This window comes from Otolemur garnettii, unplaced genomic scaffold, assembly GCF_000181295.1.
Source record: "Otolemur garnettii isolate 467f Iridium unplaced genomic scaffold, OtoGar3 scaffold00080, whole genome shotgun sequence".
Classification (NCBI taxonomy): Eukaryota; Metazoa; Chordata; class Mammalia; order Primates; family Galagidae; genus Otolemur; species Otolemur garnettii.
The window spans coordinates 3,756,779-3,767,442 of NW_003852475.1; the positions used below are offsets into that span (position 1 = coordinate 3,756,779).

Below are 10,664 nucleotides of genomic sequence, written 5' to 3' on the forward strand. Positions count from 1 at the left end.
GCAGTTTGGCCGGGGCCATATTTGAACCCGCCACCCTCAATATATGGGGTCCTACTCACTGAGCCACAGGCACTTCCCTATAGTTTGTTTATTTTTTTACATAAGTAGGATGAATACACTAATGATAAAACAATAGGATAGTAAATACACAAACTAATAGCATAGTTTATTATCATTATGAAATATTATGCACTGTATATAATGGTGCTATCCTTGTGTATCACTGGCAGCATAGTAGGTATATTTGCATCAGTATCACCACAAACAAGTGAATAATGCATTGTACTGTGATGTTAGTAGGCAATAGGAACTTTTCAGCTCCATTACAATAAGATCACTGTTGTACATGTGATCTATAATGACCAAAACATTGTTATGTGGTACGTGACTGTATGAGCAAAATTAAAGAATAGAACCAGTACAACTGTGCATTAATGTGGGAATGGGTAAAATGGTTTATTTGTACAGTGACTGCTTTTCAGTTGTTAAATTGAATAAGCTAAGGAATGTATTTCAGCAAAATTACATCTCAAAAAATATGTTAATTGCAACATCAGTTTCATGAAGATATATGTGAGAGAGTACAGGTTGAGTATCCTTTATCTTAAATGTTTGGGACCAGAAGTATCAGATTTCAAATTTTTTTAGATTTGGGGATATTTGCATATATGTAATGAGATGTTCTAGGGATGAAACCCAGGTCTAAAACACAAATTTATTTATGTTTCATTGACATCTTAAACACATAATACTTTTATTAGTATTGTACATGAAATAAAAGTTTTGGCTTTGTTTCACATGAGGTCAGATGTGAAATTTTCCACTTGTGCTATGTCAGTGCTCAAAAAGTTTTGGATTTGGGAGCGTTTCAGGTATTTTTCATTAGGGATATTCAATCTCTATTGTAAATTTAAATTTTTTAAATAGTCCACAATACACGTATGGATAATAGATAAATAGTAAAAGTCACCTCCTATAGGATATGGCTTTTCTATGGAAGGTAAAGGAAGTGGAGTGAACTTTTGCCTATTTTAGTAATGTTTGGTTTTATAAAGGGAGAAAGAGAGCTCTAAAACAAATATGTTTAAAAAATTGAAATCTAAATATAATTGGTGGGCACATTAATAGATGTCTTTTATACATACTGTATGTTTGAATTTTTTAATTTTTCAGTTAAGTTTAAAAGAAAATCTGTTTTCAGTTAGCTGGTGCTAAAAAGATTATACATTAAACTCTAATGTTCCTTACAGGAAAAAAATTTCTGTTACAAATAAAATTGAGTTTTTTCCCTCAATACTTACGGTCCTAGATGCCAGCCTGTTATTGTGCTCCAGGCCACTATCACTCCAGTCAACCTCAGTATCGCCCAGTCCCTTCTGTCCATTACAATTCACATCTAAACCAACCACTGCCACAGCCTGCCCAGCAGACAGGTAAGTAGAGTTTCTGGTGTTATAAACTCTTAGCCATGGCATTGCTTTTTTCATCTTACTTTATTTTAATCTTTCTGTTAAGATACTACTATATTCAGTCTATGATGTATCTCAAATATGAGCATGCAAACCAATGAGTAAAGAGGGGGCAAATCTTAGCATCCCCCAGATAATGCCACACTATCGAGTCTATGTTGAATGGCTGCCAGTCCTCAATGCCTTCTTACCAGCCTGATAATTCACCTATGGTAACAGCCAAAGACCACCAAGGCAAGGCACAAGATGTTTTTTGAATGGGTAACCAGAAGGAAAAACCACTTTTCACTGAGACTTCTAGTGTAGGGATGATATTTTGATATCTTAGTAAGACTGCCCTTTAAAAGGAATGATGTTCTTATGCATATTTTCTGTTTTGTTTTGTATAGTGAAAAGTATTTTCAAACCAAATTGCAATCTAATACTAGACATATTTTATTAAAACTCAACATTGTTTTCAAATTTTTTCAAGCATTCAATGAAAACAACTATGCAAAAAAATCTATATTACTGATTTTAATGAACACGTTTCTGTATATACTTTCCACCTAGACTTGTGCTTCTGTCCCAGATGTTTAATAAGGCACTTATCCTGCCTTTTGTAACTCTAGGAGCTGAGGTGGAATTTTGTTATAGGTCTCTTTAGAGATTTTTTAGTTGCTTATCTCTAGTGGAGGCTTCAGACTATGTAAACTTGACTCACTGAGGCACTGTAACCTCCACCTCCACTGAGATAGTTTATTGTTCTTGATATTGACTGGATTGCTTAAGGATTATTCTACCACTTCAGGAGAAACACCTCTGCCCTGGCTTATATTGATGAGAACTATTCTCCCTTCTCCTTGCTGGTGCAAAATCATCAGCAGTCATTGTGATTCACGAAGTTCACTCTGCAGGAGAACTTCCAGGTCCTTAATCTGTTAGCCCTGCAGGTTGCCTTATGCTTTACATGCAGGCTCTTCCCTGTTTTATATGTTACTAGCTCTCTGTATTTGACAAGTGTTCTTCCAAAGGATGTTGAGAACAAACACTGTTCATTTTAGCCAAGTTAGGATTTTTTCTGTCTCAAATATAACTTCTTTTAGTTTCAGATTTACCTGAAGTTTAATAATACAGTCTATGTCAAATAACATAGAGTAGGTATGTGCTCTAATTTTAAAAGGCTTCAAAAGTTGTTCTAAATACATGGAAACATTGGTTGTGACACTGCTCTTTGGCTTTACAAACACTGTTGTTTTATTCTAGTAATGTGATAGAAATGATTTTCTGGGCCTCCAGTGACTGAATTTTCATGTTGTTTTTGTCTTCCTTTTTTCTTCCAAAATTATACTATAGCTTGACACCATGATAATAAAGAAGGAAATTGACCTTCATGCTACTCATTCAAATACTCTGTGTATGACTAATTAACTTAGTTTATTAGTATACCCTATTAATGAGGCAAGTGAAGATTCTTTGTTCTGTATTTAAGCATAATTGTTTTCTTTTCCATTGCACAATTTTTATTTCTCTTTCTGATCAAACTGCCTGAAAAATACAATCTTTTCATCACAGGTTTGGACTAGTACACTAGTACAAATACATCCCTGCAAAATAATATTACCACTTAGGAAAAACAACTAAAAATCCCTATTTGGGGGCCAAAATATATCGGTCACAGACAGCATGTGTTTATCATCAGGGATATTTTTAATCATGGGGTTCTCCAATGCTAGTTACGATGAGAAGGAACGAAACAGTAAGTCATATTGTATCTGGATAGTGCAGGCACAGAAAAAAAAATCATACTTGAATAGTTGTTTTTGAGACAGTCTTACTTTGTTACACTTGGTAGAGTGCTGTTACATCATAGCTCACAGCAACCTCAAACTCCTGGGCTTAAGCAAGTCTCTTGCCTTAGCCTCCCAAGTAGCTGGGACTATAGGCACCCACCACAACTCCCAGCTATTTTTAGAGATGAGGTCTCGTTCTGGCCCAGGCTGGTCAAACCTCTGAGCTTAAGCAATCCACCAGCCTCGGCCTCCTAAGTGCTGGGATTATAGGTGTAAGCCACCGCACCCAGCCCATACTTGAATAGTTTTTGACATTGTGTTTGACTCTTAAGAGCCAGTCAACGCTTTATAACTAGACTTTATCCTTTTAGTTATTTTATTTAGTACACTCAACTTGGAGCTTAAGTTAGTTGAATCTTATTCAGTTTGAAGAATAAAAGAAATAAATCATTTAAGCATCTTTATATGAAAGGAAAGGAAATTCTATTATGCTCATAAGTATAATAGAAAATTTCCCTTTATAGAAGGAAACCCATTGCTGGCATGGCACCCATTGCTCAGTGGATAGGACGCTGGCCACATACACCAAGGCTGGTGGGTTGGAACCTGGCCCGGGCCAGCTAAAACAATGACAACTGCAACAACAACAACAAAAATATATAGCTGGGGGTTGTTGTGTGTACCTGTAGTCCCAGCAGCTTGGAAGGTTGAGGCAAGAGGATCACTTAAACCTAAGTGTTTGAGGTTGCTGTGAGCTATGACGTCATGGCACTCTACCCAAAGCAACAGCTTGAGACTCTGTCTCAAAACAAACAATGGTCAGCAGTGGCAATACCAGCTATTATGTTAGTAATTTCATTGAACCTTTTCATAGAATTATCAGGAATTTAAACTTTTTAAAAAGTTATAATCTAAAAGATTGTTTTATAGTTAATTTTTTTAATAGCAAAACTTACAGAAAAATGTGCATTTATGTTCACATGTGTCCTAATAGAAAGTAAAATATACTGGGGACTGAACAATTTATAATAATTTCTCTTTTTTTTTTTTTTAATATACAGCATTTTCTCTCTCAGTAATTTATTTTTCTTATGTAAACATAATACTTCCTGAGTTCCCTTCTTGGATTTTTTTCTTACATATTTCCCTACATTTCACTATCCCAGTCCAATTAAAATGACAAATAATTTGTCATATTGCTTACATTTTTATTCTTGTCAAACAATACTTGCTTACCCTACAAATTGTCAGGAAGCATTCATTTTATTTTTATTTTTCACATAAAAACATGGAACTAATTATTAAAGTGAATAGTGAAATCATTGGTAGTTTTGGGACAATTTTTCTTCACTGTAGCACAATATTTATATATAAATATAAAAATTTTTTGGCCTTAAATTATCAAGCCCAATTGAACCAAGTATTCTTCTTAGATCAGGTAGAGAATGGACAAAAAAAATACAGGATTTTCTGTTGCTTTCCCTTTTGGAGGCAGATAAGAAGTTCGTAGACTATCTCAAAGGTAATATGCTTTCAGTCTTTTATCGTTGTGTACCAGTACACCAAAATAGTTCAGACTCCTTGACAGTAAACTTTTATCTGTTATGGCAATGGAATTGAAATCATTACTGCTGGGGAGTGACTGTACTAGTCTTTTGCTATGAATGTAAACCTGCTAACCATGATGATTCAAAACAGAGTTGAGTTGACCCCTATCAACAAAAACAGAAGAAATTCTGTCTATATATTAGGCTTTTCAGATAATTTGTTTTGTAACATGGAAGAATAACAAAGTATGAGTCAGAATCTTGATAGCCATTAGTCATTTTAACTGGTGTTAAGCATACCACTTAAAACTTTAGGGTTTCAGTTTACCCACTTGCAAAGTAAAAAAGGTTTACTACATTGTTGAAACTTCTGTATGCTCTAAAATTCCATTCTGTGTGTCTCATGTGAGTTATTTCTAGTTCAGAAAGGAAATATTAGAGAATTTGTAACAGCTTAGCAATTTACTTTCAATAACTGGGTCATGCAAGAAACTATTTCAAAATCTGGTTACTTGCCAGTTGCAATAATAGAGATTTATTATCTTAACCATTTATCATAAAATGTACAGTTTGAATACTATAAAGTATACTACCAATAAGGAGTTTGGTAAACTTTAAAGAAACTTTTCCTGCATGTAGTAATTATAGCAAAGATTTTCGATTTATGAATGAATCCCTGGCTCTTTTCTATATAGCCACTTTCATTCTCATGACTCTTTTGAAAAGTTTGCAGCTTACCATACATGTTTACTATTTTGCAATAATTGGCCTTGTTCCTGAGCTGTTGGATTCGGGGCCGTAGCACTGTCTGAGAGGTTTACATTTCTCACAGTGAACCGGTCTCTTTTTCAGCTGCTTCCTGGCTTCTTTTTACTCAGGTTTCCACTACCTTTTTTCTTTTTTTTTTTTAATGCTATATTAAGGTATTTACATTTGCTTATATTTTTTTATTAACTGTAATGCCTTTTAAGCATGCCACATTATTAGCAGAAGTCAAATACATCTCTTTCCCTGTTGCTACATTAACTTTTTAAGGACATTATTATTCATTAAAACAAGCCATAAAATGGAACTAAGACACCTAAGTACATTTGAAGCTACTTCAGCTTCTACCAAGGATATAATTCAATTTTTTTCCAAACTGTGATGTTACTCTACTGCACATCTGTGGGAACCAAAGTGATTCTGTGATGCTAAATGTAATTTTAGTTTCTCAACTAGTTGATAAATTCAAAAAATATCAGTATGTTATATCTTCAGTCTTAGCTTTCCAGATAACTCAGAACCATCTGGTTCCAAATTGATTAAGCTTTGTTACCAGCAGACTATGGTAGGAGCCTGATGAACCACACTGTAGGAGGAACATTTTAGGATGAACAGCCTTTAAAGTGCGTGGAACACTGGCAACAACACAGGGTACAAATTTAAGAGTAACTGGGGTGTAAAAGGCAAGCAAGGAGACCAAACACTTTTAGGTAAGCAGGGGAGGGGACTTACTGGTAGTAGAGTTGGTCATGTCAAATAGGAACTACAGGCACAAAAGTCAATAATTCCTTCATTGGCAACTTTTGACCCATGTAATAGGAATTTTGTATTTGTATTACTAGGTGGTGGCCCTGACTTTGTTTTTTCAGTTGATTCTGTACCTTTTTTAGTATGTATTGTGTGACCAGCACAGATTCAGACATTGTATAATACCTACAAATCCACCTATTTCCCTTTTCCCTTCTCCATTAACCTGCCGCCACTGAAATCTGGAGCCCAATATATCTGGTAAGTACCCTTGAGTTGTATAGACTCTTCCATGGGATAGTTATTTAAATAGCTGTGAGTTACAACCTTTGTGTGGCTATTTTTATAGAATTGTTTTCTGTTTGTATATATGTTTATTCCAGGCACAAGAGTAGGAGAAGAGAGGATAGAGGAGAAACGATAGTAAAGGTGTGAAGGCAACTATGTCTTTCCAAATACACCTCTAGGGCTGTCCTTAGTTGAACTTGCCTGCCCACTAGTATAGTGCCACAGACAAAAGACTGATCAGGATTTTTAGATGAAGTTTTGATGATTTGAAAACAGTTGTTCTAAATTGTCTTGCAGATACCTAGTTACAAATAGATTAAGTAAAATAAAAACCTGCCTTCACAGTGCTTCTGTTACACAAATTCAGTCTTGAAAAATTTTAGTAGTACTATTAAATGAAATAACCTTAGCTTTACAGGTATTCTGACTAAGTAATTCTTAATTCTTCTTCTTATTTTTCTGATTATGTCTAATCTGTGTTATTAAGTATGCTAGTCAGGTCACCTATATAAAATAAAACTAGCCTGTTAAAGTGTGTACAGTACTTTCCTGCTGAGCACTGCATTTCCTTGTTCTCTTCTCTGTGAAAGTGAGAGTTTAAAATAGAATATTCTTTAGAGCCCTCCAGGGAAGTGCCTGAGCCATCAATTTATATTGTCCTAGTTCTCTCAGCTTGCAGAATTGATTGTTCTTTCCTCTGAAAGTGCTAGAGGAAATGGAATATCGCAATAGTGTAGTCCTTCTACAGGAGAATGGTAGTGTTAAAAACTCCTATATTGAGATCCAGATGTTTATTTTGTTTGGTGTCACTACTGTCATTGCTTGCTTTAATACTGGAGGTTTTCTCACAATATTGACAAAAATATCTATAAAAGACATCCTGGTTTTCTTCTAACTTTCAGGTTAAATCCAGATACATTACAGGAAGATTTTTTTTTTAATTCTAATATGCTGAAACATTTTTAATAAAGAAAGAATAACTTAAATGGCAGCCAAGTTGGTGATATATTGAATGTTAGAACACTAGAAATACCCTTGTAGCATTTTAACACATTGCTACACTAGAAAAAGAACTTTTTTCCTTGAGGCCACAGTATTTTATTACAAAAACAGAATAAAGCTTTGAAAACAAAATGATCCTTTCTAATTTAATGAAAATTTTATTGTTTTTTATTGTTGTCTGTGTATACGTTACCATGGCACTAAAAAAAAAAAAACAACAGTTTTTGTGCTGCAGGCCACTTGAGTTGTATATGACTCACAACATACTTATTAAATTTGTTTTTGAGAATCGGGTCTTTAATCCTTCCACAAGTATTTATTTATTTTTATTTTTTATTTATTTTGGAGACAGAGTCTCACTTTGTTAGCCTGGGTAGAGTGCCATGGTATCATAGCAACCTCAAACTCTTGGGCTCAAGCAATCCTCTTGCCTCAGCTTCCTGAGTAGCTAAGACTACAGGCACCCACCACAGCACCCAGCTGGTTTTTCTCTCTCTTTTTTTTTTTAGTAGAGATGGGGGTCTAGCTCTTGCTCTGGTTGGTCTTGAATTCCTGAGCTCAAGCAATCTATCCACCTCAGCCTCTCAGATTGGTAGGTAGTATTACAGGCATGAGCCACTGTGCCCAGCCTATTCCATAAGTACTTAGTTATGTTTGGAATTGACCTTGGGTACTTTTGCATGAAGACCTCTGAATCACACCCCTTAAGGTTATGTGCAACAATGTCACATCAGCTCATACTATCGTATTGATTTCTTTCAATGAGTCACCACAAACATTCAGGTTGGAATGCACATTGGAAGTTATGATAATCAGAGACCACAGTCCGGCGTGTGTCCAGCTGGAGCAGGGCTAGCAGGGAGTTGTGCCAGTTGACAGCAAAAACAATGAGCAGAGGTTTCACAGCTTCATAAGGTCTTAGGTCAAAAACTAGTGTGAGTTAAATACACAATTAAAATAGCAGTTAACGTGTTTAAAAAAAAAAAAAAAACTAATGGTGGCTCAGGGCCAGTAGCTCAAGTGGCTAAGGCTCCAGCCACATACACCAGAGCTGGTGGGTTCGAATTTGGCCTGAGCCTGCCAAACATTAACAACTACAACCAAAAGATAGCCAGGCATTGTGGCGGGCACCTATAGTCCCAGCTACTCTGGAGGCTGAGGCAAGAGAATCACTTAAGCCCAGGAGCTGGAGGTTGCTGTGAGCTGTGACATCACTGCACTCTACCCAGGGCAATAGCTTGAGGCTCTGTCTCAAAAAAAAAAACAAAAAAAAACTAATGGTACTTTGCCTTCTCTAGGAATCTACTTATCCTTCCTAATGCTCAACCTTCTTCCTCTTTTCCAGATCATTGGATCTTCTTTTCCCTTACTTGGCAGTCTTCAAACTGTACTTTTGAAACTATCAGAACTATGTACCCTTCTTCCTTTTGTCTCAATAATTAGATAAGGAACCTGAATCACAGTGTCGCTTCTATAGGTGCCATTCTATAACAGTCAGCAGCCTGAAATTTCTTTGTGTAAACAAAGGTTCAAAGGAATTTGTAAGCAACTTGAACAGTTCTTTCAAGATGTAAATTTTATTAAGCAAATGTACATAAAGTGAGGCATGCTAGGAATTCTTTGTTTTATATTGCTAATAAATTATTTTATTAATGATTTTGTCTTAGACAATAGTAAGATTCTTATCTTTGGATCAGTAGAATGATTGGGTAGGGATGTTTGTTTTCAGTGCTTTCTGACTGAATAACAGAAGTTTTGCTTGTGACTATAATAATTTTCACCAACATAGATTCCACAGTCTATCTTCTTTAAAAAAAAAAAAAAGTCTAATAATCTTTTAGTAACTTTTAATACCCTGCTCTTTAAAGAGTATAATCCAAAAGGATATACTTTTCAGCCAGTTGTGTGTTATACATAATTATCAGGATGAGTGCTAAAACATTTCTTCATTACTTCAGGAAAAAAGCAGTTCAAGTACTTGTCCTAATGTAAGTAGAATTTCCTTTTCAAAGTACCAGTCATACACAGCATCAAATATTAAACGACACTTTCAGTTTTGACAGCTTAGAAAGGTTTCTCAGGCTCTAATAGCTCTCTACCCATGTGTTTCAAACCTGGTAGGTTTTCCTGCTTTGAATGTGAAAATGAGTAGAAGCTACGCAGTAAATGGATAAAAGCCTTCGTTTCACAGTACTTGAAGACTGCCAATGAAACATAGCAGCTCTACTTGCACACAGGGTGTCCAGGTTAAAGCTAGCATTGCTCCATTGGATAAAGTCTAACTTCTTGGCAAAGCATCTGACTTTATGGAGAAGATAGCCAATATCTTATGAAAATTCTGCTAGAGAATAGTCTAGACTCATCTGGAATATGAGATGAGTATATGTACATTTTGTAGAGTATATACATTTTGACCAAAATCATCTAAGGCAAAATAGCTGAGTTAAAACCCAGAGAATACTGCTGGTAGCTAAGTGGTTAGGGCGCCAGCCACATATATCAGGGTTGGTGGGCTCGAACCCAGCCCTGTCCTGCTAAACAACGACAATTATAACAAAAAATAGCCCGATGCTGGCTCAGTGCCTGTAGCTCAGTGCCTGTAGCTCAGTGGCTGGGGTACCATTCACATACACTGGAGCTGGCGAGTTCAAATCCAACCTAGGCTTGACAATCAACAATGGCAAGTACAACCAAAAAATTGGCTGGACGTTGTGGCAAGCGCCTGTAGTCGCAGCTACTTGGGAGGCTGAAGCAAGAGAATCACTTGAGCCCAAGAGGTTGCTGTGAGCTATGACACCATGGCACTTTATCCAGGGTGACAGCTTGAGACTCTGCCTCATTTGAAAAGAAAACTAAAGAACATTGGAGATTAATATGGAAATACTTGGGCTGAAAGACAGAACTATGGAATGTGGAACCTGAAATACATTACCATTTAACCTTCCTCTTGCCCTTCCCATCTGTTTTATACAATTTTTTTTTTTTTTTTTGAGACAGAGCCTCAAGCTGTCCCCCTGGGTAGAGTGTTATGACATCACAACTCACAGCAACCTCCAACTCCTGGGCTCAAGCGA

At 36.0% G+C, this 10,664-nt stretch overlaps 1 protein-coding gene across 4 annotated transcripts in view; it reads left to right on the forward strand.

Annotated features, from left to right (window-relative positions):
* Positions 1 to 10,664, forward strand: part of R3HDM1 (R3H domain containing 1) — a 153,186-nt gene that overhangs the window by 78,392 nt on the left and 64,130 nt on the right. For all 4 annotated transcript variants that reach the window (XM_023515842.1, XM_023515843.1, XM_023515844.1 and 1 more), the window contains one exon: positions 1,310 to 1,433. In XM_023515842.1, the coding sequence (XP_023371610.1) occupies positions 1,310 to 1,433 (124 nt within the window). The remainder of the gene's footprint in view (positions 1 to 1,309; positions 1,434 to 10,664) is intronic.